At 37.3% G+C, this 19,503-nt stretch overlaps 2 protein-coding genes across 3 annotated transcripts in view; one reads left to right on the top strand and one right to left on the bottom strand.

Annotated features, from left to right (window-relative positions):
* Positions 1-1,986: 1,986 nt before the first annotated feature.
* LOC129281585 (DPY30 domain-containing protein 1-like) lies at positions 1,987-11,210 on the top strand. Its single transcript, XM_064113331.1, has 5 exons — positions 1,987-2,148; positions 5,344-5,510; positions 6,142-6,264; positions 8,060-8,227; positions 9,713-11,210. The coding sequence occupies exons 2-5, from the start codon at positions 5,364-5,366 to the stop codon at positions 9,866-9,868; spliced, it is 594 nt and encodes a 197-aa protein (XP_063969401.1). The 5' UTR covers positions 1,987-2,148; positions 5,344-5,363; the 3' UTR covers positions 9,869-11,210.
* An 847-nt stretch (positions 11,211-12,057) lies between these two features.
* Positions 12,058-19,503, bottom strand: part of LOC129281586 (serine/threonine-protein kinase 31-like) — a 52,254-nt gene continuing 44,808 nt past the window's right edge. For both annotated transcript variants that reach the window (XM_064113329.1, XM_064113330.1), the window contains exon 28: positions 12,058-18,909. In XM_064113329.1, the coding sequence (XP_063969399.1) occupies positions 18,857-18,909 (53 nt within the window). In that variant the 3' untranslated portion in view covers positions 12,058-18,856. The remainder of the gene's footprint in view (positions 18,910-19,503) is intronic.

Below are 19,503 nucleotides of genomic sequence, written 5' to 3'. Positions count from 1 at the left end.
CCCTGTACATACAAAAATACATATAACAATCATGAAACATTGACAATGAAGGATTAATTAAAAAGACAAACTACACGCTATGTAAAAGAATCGAAATCATGGGGGGGGGGGGAAGAAAGAAAATTATATACACAAAGTAACCGGGAGTTAAACATGAAACTTGAAGTTTGTTGGTGATTGGAGCCAATTCGAGCCAATCCGCATCACGCAAACGGATACATGGAGCTACTATACGTCGGAAGGTTAGACGTGCCCCCAGAAAACTAGATGAGAAGACGTGAAAAGATGACAAGAAGACGAGGAAAGAAGACAAAAAACGAGATCCTCAATCTTGTCAAGTCTACTTAATTAAGCGCGAATATAGACAAGAAGACAAGATACATTATCTCGTCATGTCGACTTATTTAGGATGAGAAGACTGATCTCGTCAACTGAAGTCGACTCAGGACGAGCAGATGAGAAGACAAGATCCTCAATCTCGTCAAGTCGACCTATTTAGGACGAGAAGACAAGGAGACAAGATCCTCAATCTCATTCGTTAAGCCGTGAGGGCCGGAGATGCTCTACCATAGGCGGATCCAGCCCCCCACTGGCTGAGCAAAAAAAAGAAGAAAGAAGGGGAAAGAAAGGGGGAGGCCGAGAAAAGGAAAAATAAGAGGAGGAAGCTAGTGAATAAAATAAGGTGAGGGGAAGACTGGAAAATTCGAAAAATCTTTTTCATATCACGATATAAATTTTTTGCTCGCGCTTCAAGTAGGGCTTATGAGATTACTAGTATGTTGTTTAATAAGAATAAAGCTAATTAAGAAGTGTCTGTTAGGACTACCCCTACAGAGAAATAAACAAAAGTCTCTTTGAGCGGCCAATCGGGGTAATATAGGTCAACAAAATGTTGGGCCCCTTTTCGGCGAAAGCTGGATTCGCCCCTGACTAGTTTAAATTCATCGTTAAAATTATATTAAGGACGTTCCACAGTTATGTTTGTGCGCATTATGATCTGCGCATAGTTTACACTCTGCGCGCTGACGTCACAATGGATGAACAGGTGATTAATTAGCTGCGGGTATGAGCTGATTTTTCTCATCTTCTGCACTTTAACTGCAGATCCGATGTGTTATTTCATGAAGCTATAAAGTGGAATTATTCCATGGACCATTCAAAAAAACATTCTCTACAATTTCAAAATACTTTACTCTGCAGTGCTGCCAAGAATCACGAATATTACCCCGAGTTTGAATAAATGGTAGAGTGGTTTTGATTTTTTCTTCACATAGATACAACGCATTCGGCGCATTTTTGGTGTTTTAAAAAGCACATTTGCTCTAATAAAAATGATGATAGTTTAAAAACAAGCACATGAACCCCTATTTTTTAATGTTTGTACCGCTTAGGTATACCTTCTTCTACAACTCTGCAAATTTTGGTGAAAATGACATGGATTTTGAATAAAGTGCAGCATTTATTGTACGTTTGTAGTTTGTAACTGAAATTTCACATTTTTTAGATTGGGATTTTGTTATCTTTTATGCAATTTTTAAGAAATGGCAGTGCTGTTAAACTTAAAATTGCAAACAAATAGCACTATAAATAGATTCTCCATTCTAACGATACAATTATTAACTCTCTTGCGAAATTTGATGACTTTTTCATGTATTTTGACTGAGTAATAGAGGTTTAAACTCATTGTAGTAATCTTGGGTGGTCTAAAAATGCCAAATTCTTTTGAATGCGCAATTTTTAAGAACATCAATTTGGGTGAACTTTGAAGCTCTATAGCAAAAAATCAAGCACATGGACCTATGTTAATTTTTGCATATTTCGAATATTAAGGTTCTAAAGTATCTATGTGCAAAGTTTGGTGAAAATGACATGGATTTCACTTTAACTGTGGAACGTCCTTAAACCGAAAGTGGAAAAATTATTGAAAGGTTACATCGAGAACAATAAATTACTAGCAATTTTGTCTCGAATTCCGCTTCAATGTTTACATACCGCCCTCTACGTTGGTTGGAAACGAGTAATTGTTGTTGTGATTACAGAAATTGTTTTGTCTTGGCAACGGAATATAAATCAAACCATAATTCCATCTTAGAAGTGATTATATCAAAGGGAAGCTATCATAAAACTGTGAAATATATTGTTTTGATTGTAAGTGTTTTCATTTTATAAAAAGTGTAAATTATTTTATTGTAGACGGTTCTTATACCGGAACATCAAAATAAAGCATTCGTTACTCGGCCCCATATGCGCAGTTTTGTGTAAGGTTGACTTGAAGCCTGTCGATCGTCGAGTCTAGTTCAATCCATCGTTCGATAAATATGACTGAGATAATTGTCTAGACTAGAGTAATCTAGAATTAGATCTAGGCCTATGCTAAGCCCTAATGTGAGACGGCTAGTTACATGTACATGATGTAGGTACTAACCCAGGCAACCGAGTTGATGGTCTATCAGTATCAGTATCAACAGATCAATGTGACATGTTTCCAAATTCCGCGGGAATAGACACTAATACGACAGAGAGTCAGAGTAAGACAGCTGGCACAGGCAGCCGTCTGTTTCGAGTTTTTTAACATTAATTTTTTTTTTTAAATTTCTCCTCTTACACAGACAGCTCTCTATCGTGCAGCCACCATTTAGGGGGTTAACAATGCAAAATCCCCCCAGACGGGGCTCGTCGATTTTTGTCTTTAATTTTATTTCATAAAATTTATTTCATTTAATTTTATTTCATAAAATTATATAAAAAGAACTAAATCTACGGTACCAAATTAAAGATTAATATTCCGTTTTGGCCTGTAATGCACCAAAACGGGGAAAAATAAACTCAAAAGGGGAAAAAACAGTGACTTACTTCCGCTCTCGCGCAAGTGCGCAACTTCACTTAGGCCCTACCTGTTTTATCCGAACTTAATACATAGTAAAACATACATGTAAACATATGGCCATGAGTCCCCTGTACAGATCGAGCTAGAACTTCGGTCTCTGTATTTGGTGAGTGGAGCCAACGGAGTTCAGTGGAACAACTAACATAACAGAGACCGAAGCTTTTGCTCTACTCCGGGAAGAGAACACAGACACAGTCCCTATGGGCGGCCAAAAGTGCCCAAATTAACGGTTTGAGAAATAAAGACATTTTCAGAAATATAGGCAGCCATCAGAGAAATAAAGACAACCTCATAAATATAGACAACCTCAGAATTAAAGAAAACTTCAGAAACATAAACAACAACAGAAATACAGACAACCGCAAAAGTAAACAAAATGACTGAATTATAGTCCATCGCGAATAGCGCGAGCTCGTCAAAAATAGAGAACACATAATTTATGTCAGAAATTCTGTAGAGCACAGAAATTCTGTAGAGCTCAGAAATAAAGTACAGCATGTCAAACAAACTTAATGAGAGGGCCTAATGATAGATTATTAATCTACGATATGGCTTCGTGCATTCAGTAAAGTTAACTACCACATGCACACGTACTATGCGAGCATGCAGTATGGTCACTAGCGTACCTAAGGGGGGGCAGGGGCAGACTCTCCCCCCCCCCTGACGAGTCACAAAGCAAAAAAAAAAGGAAGCGAAAAAAGGGAAAGAAAAAAGAAGAGGAAAAAGGAAAGAGAAAAAAAGGGGGAAGGGGAAAAAGAAGAAAGAGTTTAAGAGAAAGGGGAAAACAAAAACTGGACTGCAGACTGTCGGAAAAAATAATAAACTGTCGGGCACACGGGGCTGTTCCAACTGATTCGGTTTTCTAGTTCCACCATCTTTGTCCGGTAAATGTCAATTGAACTGTACACTTTTATCGGTAAATTGTGATTTTTACGCAATGCGACTTTTAGAGCTCTCTGTACCGATGGTGAGTACGGACTGGACTAGATTTCTACTAAGTACTTTCCCTGTGAAAGATCTAACCCTAAATCATGAAAATGGGCTAGAACTTCATTTTCCACATTTATAGAATATCAATTTCATTTTTAAACAAATGTTCATTAAATAAAAACGAGAAATATATTTTTAGAAGATGGGGAAAAAACTTGCCAATGTTTACATAGCCATGTTGCTTTCTTGTTAGTAGCTAAGCTGCAAATAGAGTCTGCCGCCCTCTTTAGGTGTCTCATAGCTTAGCTACTAACAAAGAAAGCAAGATTTGGCTACATAGATGTCGGCAAGTTTTTTCCTGTCTTCTCAAATATATTTCTAGAAATTTCTTAATGAATATTTGTTTAAAAATAAAATGGATATTATATAAATGTCGGAAATTAAGTTCTAGCCCATTTACTGTAAACGCTGTTATTTTCGCAGGATTAATAATTCATGCTTGGCGGCTTCAAAACATATTCGCGGGATCTTGAATTCACGCTGTACTCTCCATAATTACAAAGTCACTTCTTTCTTCCCCATCTGTGAATTGTTTTAATTAATATTCAGCAACAAAATTGCAACGAAATACAATAGTTACAAAAAAAACAAAAAACAGATCAATCGAGAGTCTAAGTGCAAGCAAGACAACCACAGCAAGTAAACCATCTAAGATCTAGATGCCCAAAGTTATTGTTTCAGACTAGTTAAGCAGGGGAGCGTTTCATGAAAGGACTTGACAGATGTTTTATCCGACAACTCCCATTTTATCCGACAGTTACCATAGTAACAGTGCTTCTCAGCCAATCAAAATCCAGAAAAGTTGTCAGATCTGACAACTTGTCGGACAAAAATGTTGATGAAACGCCCCCCAGATGTTGTATCGTGGCCTAACTTACGCTATAAACTACTAACTACTAAGTCTAACCTTAATAATGGATCATGGAGTACTTCGATGGCCTGGTTGAAGCTCGGAAGCGATGCAAAGGTACCGTTGCAGAGCGCTCTGTTCGATCCTAGCTGGAGGATGTATACTGCCGGGGTATGTCATGTCCACAGGCCAGGTCATATACTCTTTCAGCGATGGATCCATTAGAAGCAAACTCAAACAACCACTCTCTACCTAAACTGTGTCTCCTATTTATACCCTGTGCCTGACTAGGAGTTACTGCTATGTCACTGCCAAGCATCAGTGAGCAAGGCATGACATTACAATAGACCCCTATAAATTGCCCAATGCAGCAGCTTAAGACTTACATAATGTTAATAGAAAGGGATGCATTGTCATTAACATACTTGTATCCAAGAGAGGGGAATGTCTATAGTCATAGTAGGGGCGGTGTTCACACAGCATACAATCTAGATTAAAGGAAGTGTTCAAATTAGTGCCCGTCTCTACACAGATTTCTGAAAACCTTTTCAGTAATATTATGAGTGTTGTTGTTACTGTTGGATCTAAATCCCACTTCTTTTTCTCTCCTTTACAGAGTTTAAGTCATCTTCAGACATGGATACAGAATACCTAAAGAAACATCTCGGAGATTGCCTTACAAGAGCGCTGGCAGAGGTAGCCGAGAAAAGACCGCTTGACCCTATTGAATACATAGCACAATGGCTCTATAAATACAAGGAGAATGAAATCTATGCAAATGAGGTATGGAAACATTTATTGTTTGTATTTATGTTAAAGAAATTACGGTATGTAAATTGCGCATTCTGACAGACAACACATATTGAAGCTTTTTAAAAAATAGTTTTGCTAAACATAAAATCTTATGTGTAAAAATTTGTAAGTATAGGTCTAGTGACTGTTATTTCAGTGATTTATTATATGTGAAACTTGGAAATAGACCTTGTGATCTGACAACATGACAGCCCATATGCCTGCAATATGATAAGGGCCCAAAAGGATTTTGAAAAAGAAAATTCAATTAATACTGAAAGAGGGTGCCAGATACCTTTTAAATTTTCACAAAGACTAATGCTGCAGTCACATGATTCCCCCTGTGGCCGCCTTACGGCTAGTCAAAAATTGCCGTTTCATCTAATTTGATTCAAACCACCTTCATATAGTTGATATTAAAAAATGCTTAAACAGCTGTTTTCTTCTTGCCGTATGGCAGCCGTAGGGGAAATGTGACTGCAGCATAATGGTTGGACAGAAAATATTCAAAGGCCATAACTAGATGTTTGTTAGATTAGACAACCGAGATGATACCTCAGTACAATTCACAATTGACACTTTAACCAAACTTTAGACTTGATTTTTCTTTCTTAATTTGCAGCAAGCAGACTTAGCTGTAAGACTGGAAGAGGAAAGGATAGAGGCAGAGAAAGAGAAGGAGAGACAAGAGAAGATGAGATTAGAAGCAGAAAGATTAGCACAAGAAGAGAGAGAAGCCAAAGAGGTAAGAACACCCAACTGTGGATGGTGGATAGCTTCAAGTATGGTGTTGAATGCTAGTGTTGGCATCGGAGAAAATAGAACACCAAGAACAAAACCCAACTTTGAGTGTAACAGGTTATTGGATTAATGTCAAAGGTGTTGGGCTATCAACATTGCAGTTAGCTCTATTTTTCGAACCAAAGCTTGGTTATGAAAACCAAACACAAGATAGTCACAACACCAAAGTTTGAGTATAAATAGTGCTAGGATTTAAAGGTCAAGTCCACCCAAGAAAATGTTGATTTGAATAAATAGAGAAAAATCAAACTAGCATAACGCTAAAATTTCATCAAAATCGGATGTAAAATAAGAAAGTGATGGCATTTTAAATTTTCGCTTATTTTTCACAAAACAGTGATATGCACAACTCAGCGTCATGCAAATGCGTCAGTCGATGATGTCCATCACTCACTATTTCTTTTGTTTTCTATTGTTTGAATTATAAAATATTTCTTTTTTTACAGATTTGACAATAAGGACCAAGTTGACTGAATCATATAGTATTAAACAATGCTGATTCCACATGTTTAGGGAGGAATTATTCGCTGTTTCACTTGACAATGAGGAGAAAATTAGAATATTTCATATTTCATGTAATAAAAATACAAAAGAAATAGTGAGTGGATGACGTCATCAGTTTCCTCATTTGCATACCGACCAGGATGTGCATGTAACTGTTTTTTTTATAAATTAAACGAAACTTTGAAATGTCATAACTTTCTTATTTTACATCCGATTTTGATTAAATTTTCAGTGTTATGCTTGTTAGATTTTCTCTTTTTATTCAAATCAACTTTTTGTTGGGGTGGACTTGTCCTTTAAAGGGATAGTCCGGGCTGAAAGTATTTATAGCTTAATGAATAGAGTAGAATTCACTAAGCAAAATGCCGAAAATTTCATCCAAATCGGATAACAAATAACAAAGTTATTGAATTTTAAAGTTTAGCAATATTTTGTGAAAACAGTTGTCATGAATATTCATTAGGTGGGCTGATGATGTCACATCCCCACTTGTTCTTTTGTATTTTATTATATGAAATTAGGTTTATTCAAATTTTTTCCTCCAAGAACTAGAAAAATTGGATTGACAACTGATTTAGTGCGTTAGATATTTATTGCTGCAACTTATTTCATTATAAGGGAGACATATTATTCACACAAGTATGAAATAATGAAAAAAATATGATTTTATGTAATAACATAAGAAAACGGAAAGTGGAGATGTGACATCATCAGCCCACCTAATGAATATCCATGACGACTGTTTTCACAAAATATTGCTAAACTTTAAACTTCAATAACTTTATTATTTGTTATCCGATTTTGATGAAATTTTCGGTATTTTGCTCAGTGAGTTCTACTCTATGTATTAAGATATGAATATTTTCAGCCCGGACCATCCCTTTAAGTAATATGGTGTTGGGCTATCAACATTGCAATTAGTATAATTTTTTTCTTAATCTTAAGCCAGATTTGAAAAAATGAAATCCCCCCAAAAAACACAACACCCAACTTTTTGTTGGAAGAGTTACTATCACAATTTGTGCAAACCAATTCTTTATCCGTTAGCCTAGGTTACCATGCAATTGTTGTAATTTTCACAATATATCTGTATGACTTATACAGCTTGGGAAATAATTATGACACCACTTTCCTACTGAGCTCCCATACGTTATTGCCAAGTGATCATTGCCCAGGCTGTACTTGGAAATTTTGGCATCACGTTACAAACCTTGCATTGTGTTTTTACTTATCAGGCTGAAGAGAGGGCAAGAGAGGAGGCCGAGGCAGCCGAGAAGGCCGCCATTCCCAAGGATCGTTCCAATCTCCCAGGGGCACCCAACCTCGAAACAGTGATGGAGGGAGAGGAAGCGATGGATGATGAAGCGAAGCAAGCACATCAGGAAACACAAGAAACCCAAGAGGTAAAGATTAAAGTCATATTGTATTATCGCTATAGTCACACTAATGAAATGGACTCCAAATCGATTTTTGGTGTGCCACTGGAAATAATTATATTGTATTGGATGGCTTAGAATGGAATACCAGAAATATTCCAAGAGTTTGGGAAAATATTCCACAAATCGCAGATGAGTGGAGTATTGGCCCTAACGAGTGGAATATTTCTGGTATTTCATGAAATAAAGCCATCCAATATAATTATCATCTATCCCACCCCTCCCTCCAAAAAAGAGGGAGCAATTTGACTTAACAAGTCATATCACCCCAATATCATATGCCATTATCACTTCATAGGATCAAATTTGGTTATTGACATGCGACTTTCATGAAGTTCATTATGACGTCATTGAGCGTAGTTGTGCTCTATGTCGCGCATCGCATTGCTTTCATTGTTGTACGCGTTGTATACTTCACGCATACGCGCACGCTGTTCTCATATTCAATAGCAAATTTTGTACAGGAGCCTATAGGATATTCGTCGGATTTCGGTCCTTTTTAGCGTTACGCTCTGATACTGCACGGGCAATTGATGCAGCTCAAAATATGCATTGTTAATGCACCGCTAAAACACTATATAGTATACAAATATACCAGGCTTTGAGTAATTATAGCGGGAATTATTCATCCGAGGTTGGACTGGCATTACTATTTTTCCCCCGAGGGGCGAAGCCTCGAGGGAAAAATAGTGATTATGCCAGTACAACCGAGGATGAATAATTCCCTCTATACTTTAGAAATAAAGGCCTCGTATATCTGTTTTATATCCTACTTTAATAAGTTAGAGCAATAGATCTTGATAATCTAGTTCTTGTACTCTCAGTTCATCCGGAACGCGTATTAGTGCTTGCGCCATCATGATCTGTGACGTCAGTGATGGAATAGTCGACTATTCCATCATTGACGTCACGGAATAGCACATTTTCTTCGGTGGGCGTTTCATTTTCGACATCATCGCAAAATAGTGAGAATATGTTTGGTCACATGATGTTATTTAAACCAATCAGCATACAGGATTTAATTTATGTAGGATATAAATGATAATATAGTATATCCAGTCGGTCTATAGTCATTATAACCGTTGTGACTGTGGCATGAACCTGCCTTAATCTGTGCCGTCTACTGCAATCAAATTTGGGTAATAAATTAAAGATAGGAACTTTTCCAGGATTGAAAATTGATTCAGATGCCTATTCCCAGGGCCTATTCTTATGCTGCTGTCATATAGACTCAGCCATTGGTACGTTATTGTACGGTCTTCGGTTTCATAATACATGGGACAAAGAGTAAACTTTGCACAGATGAAACACCTTTGTTTTTCATTCTGGTGACCTATAATCTTACATATAATCGTACAGCAGTCTTACTCTTTGGTTTGACAAAATACAGGACAAAGAGTAAACTTTACTAAGATAACACACCTTTATTTTCATTCTTGTGTGTGCATCTAGGAGACCCCTGCAGCGGGAGAAGGCCAACAAGAAGGAGAAACTCCAATGGAAGAAGGAGGAGGAGAACAGGCTGCTCCTGCTGATGCTCCAGCCGCAGCTGAAGGAGAAGCACCAGAGGGCGGGGACGGGGGCGGCCAAGAGCAAACTGCAGAATAGATCTCGTATCTTATCTCACAATCATGAACATTCTGAACAATGACCAATGAGGGTGTCCTTGAAATGCGATGTCAAATCTTTCCATTTTGGAAAACCTCCAGATTATCTCATGGGGGTAGAGTTGGGTTGTTTTTTACGTGCGAATCACGACCCTTTGATGACGTCAACCATTCAACGAGAATTAGACCCCATACATCCGGGGGTTTTAATTTCAATGACTTTTATTGAATAAAGGAAGCCAGATTCATTTCACAGTCAGTTTTAAAGGGAAGTTCATACTAATGTTAAGTTTGATTTATTTAGAGCAGAAAACCCCATATTAATGAAAATTTACTGGAATCCAACACTGTATTATATATTATCAATTTGAATTTCATCTTGTGTATTACGTCAAAACTGTTTCAAACTTTCATAAGTAACCATAATTCAACTTGTTTGACTGTCTGAAGTAGTTAAATGTTTGTAGTGATACTCAAAAACGTTTATTGTATCATTTCTTAAAGATCTCACAACTAATACCCTGTTTAGATCTGTCTTTCTCTGGTGTCACATTAGACAATCGTCTGGAGCGAACACGGCATGAAATAACTTATCGAAACACGAGGAGCTGTTCAGATCGTCTGCGGTAATCGCGAGGTACATCGTCTCCCCTTGGACTCGCAAATTGTGTTGTCATGGCAAAATGTCAATCCAGGGAGAAAGCGCACGCTGCACACAATGGTTTACGCCGAGACCGTTAAGATCTACAGGCTAACAGTGGATCATGCCGTGTAATCTCGCGATAGTGCTAGACTGTCTAGGGTGTATTTTCCCTCGCGATTCCCTCAGATTCGTGCTTTGTGCCGAGACCGTTCAGATCAAACGACCTGCGGTAACCTCCGGAGGCATTCTAGATTTTTGGCAGATCTAAACGGGGTATAATATTCCCATCGTTCCTGCATGAAAAAGTTGCCTCATTGTTATTCTTGTACCAAATTATTCTTTTTTTTTTCAATAAGAATTTGTAATTTTTACATGATTTTTACTTTTTTCCATTCGTACAGCATAGTGGATTGTCAATATTTATTGTGAGTTTTAAAACATTGGAAATTCTGTATGAAAAGGAATTTGCCCCTTGAAAGGAAATACACTCTTTTTGGAAAGATTATCAATAAAAATGCTTTAACAAATTTTCCCCAAACTGGTTAAAAGAAGACCTACGTGCGAAGCATGAATTTCTAACCTACAGTAATTCGTATCTTAAACTTGTACAGAACTTTATGTATTCAAATTTGTTATTTATGTAAATGTATTGTATGTTGTAAATATATGTCAAAATTATAAAAAAATGTTTTCATCTGTATTCTATATGTGGTTAATCAAAAGGGAATGCTTCACAGAGTGAATTTGCTTTTGATGGTGATCAGTTAAATCCACCATAACTTTAATAATGAAAGCATCAGCCTGTGATACTTTAAAAAGAACACTATTTGTGATTCAATCACTTACCCCAACCAGCTTTTCTTACAAATGGCTCGCTTATTTGGTTTTAATTCTCAGCCAGTCATCTTAGGATTAAAAAAAAAAACTTGAGCTGGTTTGCGGTTTTGGTATGATATTGAGCGCGATTTTGCACGGTGCTTCACTAGCTTGAAATAAACCATATCAAACTTTTCAGGGCATTTTGGGAAAATTTAGCTCAAATGCAACCCCCCCCCTCAAAAAAAAAAATTGAGCTAGTGCAGCATCGCCTCATGAAGTAATGTAGTTATGATTTTTTTACTTTGCATGCAAGCTGCTCTCCAACCTACCATGAGTATCACTTCAATATTTGTTTCTTTTGTGTAATAGTTCATGACCACATGTACTTTTTTTTTCAAAAGAAGAGCGCATGAACTGAAGTACACTTGTATACCCCCTTTTACCTATTGAAATCTAAAACAATTCATGAAATGTTATGTAACACAACATAATATTATGGAGGAGGTATGCTGGCATGTGATATCACTATAAACTCGACTTTCAAAAAGGTATATCTGTCAACATAACAAAAAGAAATAAAGCAAAAAGAATATGGAGTCTTATTGATTGAAGTTGGATCTAATGTCCAACTTTAAAAAAAAAACTCTTCTCTTGAAACCATCAAAAGACCTTCTGAATTTGAAAAAGAAATCTGCACTCCAAAGGAATTCACAAGCTACAATACGATATTTTGTCGTCCAAAAGTGATCTTTATTCTGGATATACCATCCTTTAAAAACACTAAAACCAAAATACAGTATAAACATGCATATAAATGTAAAAATGAATACAAAAATACAAAACTTTGACCAAAACATTAGTAAAATAGTACTTAATATCAGCCTTTAACTTGCATACATACGTGAATAAGAAAAACCTAAAACTGCTGGTTATTTTAATACATGTATTTAAGGTTCTACTGCTTGAGAATGATAATCTTTGGAATCCAGCCGAATAACTAAATTAACCGAAGTATTTTGAAGGAATCTAGCTGTTTATACAAAATCATCGCCTTTCCTCTTGCATACTTTGTCCAATCTACAACTTGACATTCTCATTCTGTCATGGAATATAAAACAAATAATGTATTTCACACATTAGCTTATGTTTAGATCTCTCATCTACCTTGGAATGTACACATAGCTTGTAAAGTATTTGACATCAAATCAGGGCAAGTAAGAAAGAGACTTATCGCAGAGCTCCCAATCTCTTGCTAATGATCTGTTCACTCAGATCTATGATTCTGAAATGAAATTTCTTGAAGGTAAAGTATTCAGAAGAAAGCAGTGGTGAAAATTGCACCAATTGGTATGATGATTGAATTGTGCCGTGCATGAAACTGAAATGCAATCACATTAGCCAAAGATTGTTGCCAGTTTGGCTCGAATATGGCGTCTTCGGGGCAAGGGGTGTGTTTCACAAAGCTGTTCATTGAAGTTAAGCGTGACTTTGCGAATGAATGCATTATGAAGTGCCATTATGTGAATCCCAATTCAGCATGCTTCAACTTTGGCTGGTGTGATTAAATTAAAATGTTTAAGGCCAGCATGGCTTGCCATACTTTAATCTTTCATATTAACATTCATAAAATCATTTGTAAAGTCACAACTTTATGATTAGCTTCATGCAACACAATTGAGCCCCATAAGACAATGGTTGTAAGATACATTTTACAACTGATTGTATTAATCACAATGCACAATCAGTCATAACATCAAATGTAAGACTGGTCACTAGGCTTGGTGTTACCAGACCCTGGACAGTCCAGTATTACTTCAGACTCATTTATAAGAGCATCATTTTGGTTGCCCTTGCTATTTAGTTACTCCTATTATGTAAATACATGTACTTTCTGTCTTTCTCCAAATCATCCTTGGGACAAGAACACACCCGTACATTTGGATGGCTAAAGGCATCAACTGCTTTGCTACAGATCTCCTTGTTTATGTATATGAAAATAACACTGAAAGAAAATAAATACTGTGGAGGAATAACAGAATCTAAGAATAGGAAAGATAAACAATCCAGTCGATTCTCGCTTCCATTCAACATGAAGCATTCATGTGAACTCATGTCCTCTCTACTGTACCTCTCCTTTTCATTTGTAGAGGATTTAGCAGCAGGAACAAGTTTTATCAAATTTTAAATTCCTTGTCACGATCATCACTTTTGTTCACAAACACATCTTGGAAACCTCTCCTGGAAGACTAGCATGTTGGAGTTGAATCTTATGCTTGCTCTCTGTGACTTATTGTCATCCTTAAACATCACCAAGTCCAAGACTATCCAGCAATCATGGTATACCGGGCCGGAGTCAATACCACAAACTCACATGTATGCCATCACATGCTGTGCAGGAAGAAATCTTGCAAAATACCATTACAACCTCTGTCTGCCGAACCAAGAGCGGTGATCACTCTTCCAATGTAACGTGCAATATCATGAATATTCTTAAAGGAAATAGGTACCCATACACTCATGTCAAGTAGAAGATTAGTATCCATTATTCATAATCATAAGTCTTTTTCACATAATGAGCAATATCATCATCTGCGCAAGACCCTTCTGCAAGAATATCTTGGCCAATGGGACATTGTCACAGTGTCGTTTACTAGGGAATGCATATTCGATGCATCAATTTCAAGTAGACTGTAAACCAGTACTCATAATAATCAGTCTTTCCACACAATGAGCAATACAATGTAGACCCAACTGTATTCTCAGAAGGAACATCTGGGTCAATCGAACATCTTAAAAACGTTTCTTCAGGAATTGATGGGTCTACTTCACTAATCGATTTCCAAGTAGAAGTTTCTAAACCATTCTTCACATTCATGTATGTACTGAATGCTATGCACAGGCAGAATAAAGTGACAAAGACATGCCATGTTACTGACCATTAGTGATACTCGCCAGTAAAACAGAGCTTCTTGACCTTGATAAGATTTGACGGATCAGTCAGGTGGAAGAGGCTTGATCTCATGGTTGGGGAATCCCCTTGTAGTGTTTACCTTGTAATAATGATGTAAAATCCAGTGTTTTTCTGATTAATTCCAACCACATGTCAGCAAGGAAGCAAGAGCTGCTGCACATAGCAAGAAAATGTGGGAATATGGAAGTCCATCGAAATTCACATCAACAAGTGAGGACTTTGAAGTAAATCTGATCGACTTTGACCAAAGTCATTATGGAACTTCATCAAGGTGCAGTTACAAAGACTGGACTTTGGAGAAAACTTTCCATGAAGAACACTAAACCAGTATTCACCAGAGCAGAGTCGTGCCACTAGATTTCCTTTGTGGCCATGCTGTGTGATGTGTTAATGCATCCGAAAACAAGATCAGAACACGTCCGATCTCGTAGATAAATTTTGCTGGTCGAGGAAACTAGAAATCAACCAACTGGCAAATGGGAAATTTTGAATTCTGGAAGAGCTGGTAAGGCAATATCAAAATCAGACATTTGTATATATACGTCCCCATCATTCATACTTCATACTACAAATGACATTTCAAAGAATATTCAGAACTTTTAAGACCTTGTGTAATTTGAGTCACAACATCTCAACCAGCTCGACAATCTAAAAGACATTTTCAACCAAGAGATTTCTAATTCTTTCCTCTTTAATTTGAATCAAGATGAAACCTTGACCGTGTCAATCCAGACGAATCCATCCCAGATTGATTGATATGAAAGTGATTCACCAAGCTGTGATACGTCTTGACAGAACTTCCTGCACATTTCTATCATGGGACCTGGGAACACCTCAAGCAGCTAGTCAACTACAAGTATCCTAATGACAAGAGAGCAATTACGGGTTAGTGGTCAGTCAGAGAGTGTCACCCTTAAAGGTGCCAATCATCAAACTACATCTCAGTTCATCCTAACAATCGACAGAAAAAAACCCAGAAAAATCATCATAGAACACCTAAGGTTCTGTGGTTTGGCCATAGCTGCAGGGAATCAAGCTGCCTCTTGGTCAACTGAAAGACCATCCAAGATATCACCCTCCTTTAAAAAAAAAACACACACATTCAGACCATCCTAGGTATCATACTCCTTTAAAAAGGCCAGTCTCTTCATGCTTCACTATTAAAGACAATGGTTGATGTGAGGAAGAGCCAACTAGAGAATTAATCTCGCAGACCTCTGGGACACCAAATCCTGTGAGTCAACCTACCTCTAAGTCAACTTAAATACCATCCAAGATATCATGCTCCTTTTAAAAAGTTGCTAGTCACTTTGTGCAATCTGGAAATTTTCAACAAGTAAAACTGGTTCTCCTTCTCATTGGAACCTTGAACACAATAAAACATCACGACTTTGAATGACAGACCAACTAAAACACTTGTAACATCAAGATTTGCAATATTAAGAAGTCTAGTACCCCAAGACTGACCAAGACCTGTAATAGCAATAAGCAACTTACAAATGATACAGAGCTGTCATATTGATAAGACAAGACATTACTTCATGATCTGCACTTCTGATAAACCAACAACCAAGTAGCCCAAATGTGAGCAAACTTGCAATACTGAAGATCTAATTATGTACCTAGTAAGTATCAAGACCAAACTACTGTTTGGCCACCTATCAAGTAGCCACGAAAAAAACCTTTAGTACTAATTAAGAAACCAAGTATCCATAACTGACCACAACCTCTATAAATTCATCTGCTGAGCAACCAAACTGGAAACGCTAAGACCCATAACACTAACGAGCCACTTATCATGGAGCCCTGGACAAGTAGTATGAGGACTTAGACTACTGATAAGCCATCTATCAACCAACCAAGATTGGCAAAAACCTGTAGTATATGCTGAACAAACCAAATATCCCCAAAATTGTCCATGATTTATATTTCATCACACTTTGAGCACCTGAAAACTTGTACCAAGAAGAGTAACATTGAAGAGCCAGTTACTATGGAGCCCAGGCGAGTACTACCAAGGCCTGGACCACCAACAAGCCATTTATCAAGTAGCCAAGACTGTTCAAACCTGTGGAACTATCAAGAAACCGAGTATCCCCAAACTGGCCTTTACCTATAAGGCACTGGCCATTCATTACCTGTAAGGCACCTACCAAGTAATCGAGACAGGCAAAGCCTGTAAAACTGAAGATCCAATTATTATGTATCCAGTATCCTAGACTAGTCTAAACCTGCAGTACTTGTAGAAACCATGTATCCCAAAACTCACCAAGACCCATTTAAAACCATCATCTTAATTACTTACAAAGGGATGCACCAAGACCGGTACTACTGAAGAGATCATATCAAGACCATGACTATCAACAAGCCATCTATTAGGTAGCCAAGACTGTTCAAAACCTGTAATTCTAAAGAGAAAGCAAGTATCCCCAAACTGGCCCTGGTCTATTCATCAATTACTGACCAACCATAGACTGGAAGCAACAAGACCTGTAACACAGAAGAACTTATTGCCACAGAGACCAGGGCTAGTAGTATCAGGACTTGGACCTCTGACAAGTCACCTTTAAGGTACAACACTCACAACTCAGGGACCAAAAGCAACTCTAAACTAGATGAAACATTCTTGAAAAATAAAGTAAGCAAATACTGTGGAGAACACTGTTAGACAAAGAATAATGAAATCGATGAACAGAAATATGAATACAGCGCGTCTGTCCTTTCTCTGCCTACAATCCTCTTGACTTACGACTGCCCTCTGTATTTTCTTCAAAATTTTCTCTCTCTGTGAATCTGTTCAAGAATTCTGTTCAACATGCAATCTCTGCATATTCGAGGCTACAAACAGAAAGCCTCATATATTACAAGGCTTTGTTCAATCCATAAAATACCTGATAATCTATTCATGCATTCACACCCTCCTCAAATGAAAAATGTTCTCATACTCGGCTGTCTGCAGCAAGACTTTTTAACTCCCCCAGCAAATGATGCACACTATCTTTGCCTAACATCTAAAGTACTTGTAGTTTTTGTCCACACTGCAAATATCCATGCACAATTTCCGGTAAATCTGAAAAGTTTCCACTATTCACTGGCATGCGCTTTCTTTCAATGCTTTCGCACCGGAATATACATGTACTTGATGCCTATGATTCCAGATTGAAAATACCAGGTATTTTCACCTGATGAGGCAGGTGCAAAAGTCCCTTCTGGCTTATATTGAGAACAAACACCTCCCGGGGCTCCGCATTATGAAGCGTGGTAATTGATTGGATGGTTGGTTTTCATTTACTGATCATACACAACAATCAATGCATTCAATCGTAGAAATGAGCCTCACGATCAATCACTAAGCGCTATGTAACAGGGCCCATTCTGTGGGAGTTCATGGGTTTATTGGTCCCAATGAACATAGATAAACAAATGAACTTAGAGAGTAATAAGAGAGTTTGTACAAGAAGAAATAAACATCAATATCACGATCTTCTAAATATCTAACAACCGAAGCTCGCTATTCCACAACGACATCACACATTAATGTTACCTCATTTCTTTGTGGGCTACTTCCCTCGAGTCTACGAAATGAAGCACTGGATCATTTTTACAAACTAAACACATAGCACTCTCCCATCACAAAACAACATATTCTGTGAGGGAGAGTGTTATTTATTTATTATTTGTGTAAAAAACTTTGGCACAGTTTGAAAGAGGAATGACAACAGCTCATTGTATGGCAAACTACACGTACGTACATGAGCAAATACATTGATAACAATCTTCATGTTTTACAAAAAAAAGTAACAAAAATGCATTAAATGTGCATATCCTCAACTCTGGAAATGTATTTTGGCACATACATAGTGAGTACACGTAAAACAGTCTCTTTGGCAAACATAAATTGACTTTCTTCTTATTGTTTTGATCAGAATAAGTAGTACTCTTTGGCAAGGTTTGAAACTTACAAAATACTGTTTGAAACTTACAAAATACTGTGCTGATCAGCTGCTTATAACTAAGGCAAAGACTTGAGATTAAAACTTAACTTAGACTGATTAATTCCAAGTACTTTTCAGAGACATAACGAGTTTGAGCTGCTCATAACTACGGCACAACTTATGATTAAACTTATCTTATTACGATTTCTTAGCAGTATTCGCATATATGTTAAGTTTTGTGATGAACAGAATTGGCATCAATCAATCTCAACAGACATAGACCTAATTTATAACCCGAATTACTAAACACATTTTAAGCTAACATTTTTAATGATATAATATATGATTTATATGCACTCTACGAATGTTAGAAATAAAGAAAACGTCCACTTATGATAAAAAAATAAGAGAGAAAATAGTCCATGAGCAGCACTCTTTCCTTGACTCTGTACAACATGACTAAACATTCTTTCTTCAACAAGACATAAGTGAACTATTGAAAATAAGAATGTATCTCTTCAAAAGGATGATGTCGTGTTACAGAACAAAAATCATAATACTGCCATGATTTGTCTGCACAGGGTTAAAAAGCTGTGACATGAATGACGCATCATCCCTCCCTCAGACTGGGGAGCTATTATCATCAGCATCAGTATTGCCTGCTTCTGCCGGTTCTGTCACGAATAAAAATAAAATAAAACACATATTCTTTGAATAAATTTGAATTGACTGCATTCATTTCAATCTTCATTAAAACATTGATAACATAACAAAAGTGTAAATTCAAGGTCAACACACATTACAAGCAAAAATAGTAAAATATATCCATCATAATCAGGGGCCGTGGAACGGTTTTCAAAGTGGGGGGGGGGGGGGCTGACCATGCAAAAAATCACAATCATACGGTTGAAGCCCCGCTTCTGTTGCCCCTGATAATGAGGAGGGTAATACAGTGTGTTGGAGGGAAAGAGTGGTTTTTTTTCATGAAGAATGAGGAGACAGCTAGAGAAGTTTGATTGCACCACAAGAGTCTCAAATTGACTCCCGTGCTTGAAATTAGTCTTAGCGCATAGACTTTTGTTTAAAAAAAAAACAGTTTGGTATGAATATTGATAGCCATCCACTCGGTCGACAAGCAGTTGGTCTCCATTCCCCAGGGAACATTCCAACAACAGATGCTGGCTTGCCCGCACACAAATTTACACGCAATCTCCACTAACTGGGCAGCATTCCACCAAGAGCTTCGAATCTTGACAAACACAACTACC

This window comes from Lytechinus pictus, chromosome 18 (assembly GCF_037042905.1).
Source record: "Lytechinus pictus isolate F3 Inbred chromosome 18, Lp3.0, whole genome shotgun sequence".
Taxonomy (NCBI): domain Eukaryota; kingdom Metazoa; phylum Echinodermata; class Echinoidea; order Temnopleuroida; family Toxopneustidae; genus Lytechinus; species Lytechinus pictus.
This window is presented reverse-complemented; position numbering and strand designations above follow the sequence as displayed.

Bases quoted from the DNA above. Each gene is read 5' to 3' on its own strand.
- LOC129281585 (XM_064113331.1), top strand. From the start codon at position 5,364: ATGGATACAGAATACCTAAAGAAACATCTCGGAGATTGCCTTACAAGA. The intron at 6,265-8,059 runs GTAAGAACACCC...TTTACTTATCAG, and splicing joins AAGAGAGAGAAGCCAAAGAG to GCTGAAGAGAGGGCAAGAGA. The intron at 8,228-9,712 runs GTAAAGATTAAA...GTGTGCATCTAG, and splicing joins AAACACAAGAAACCCAAGAG to GAGACCCCTGCAGCGGGAGA.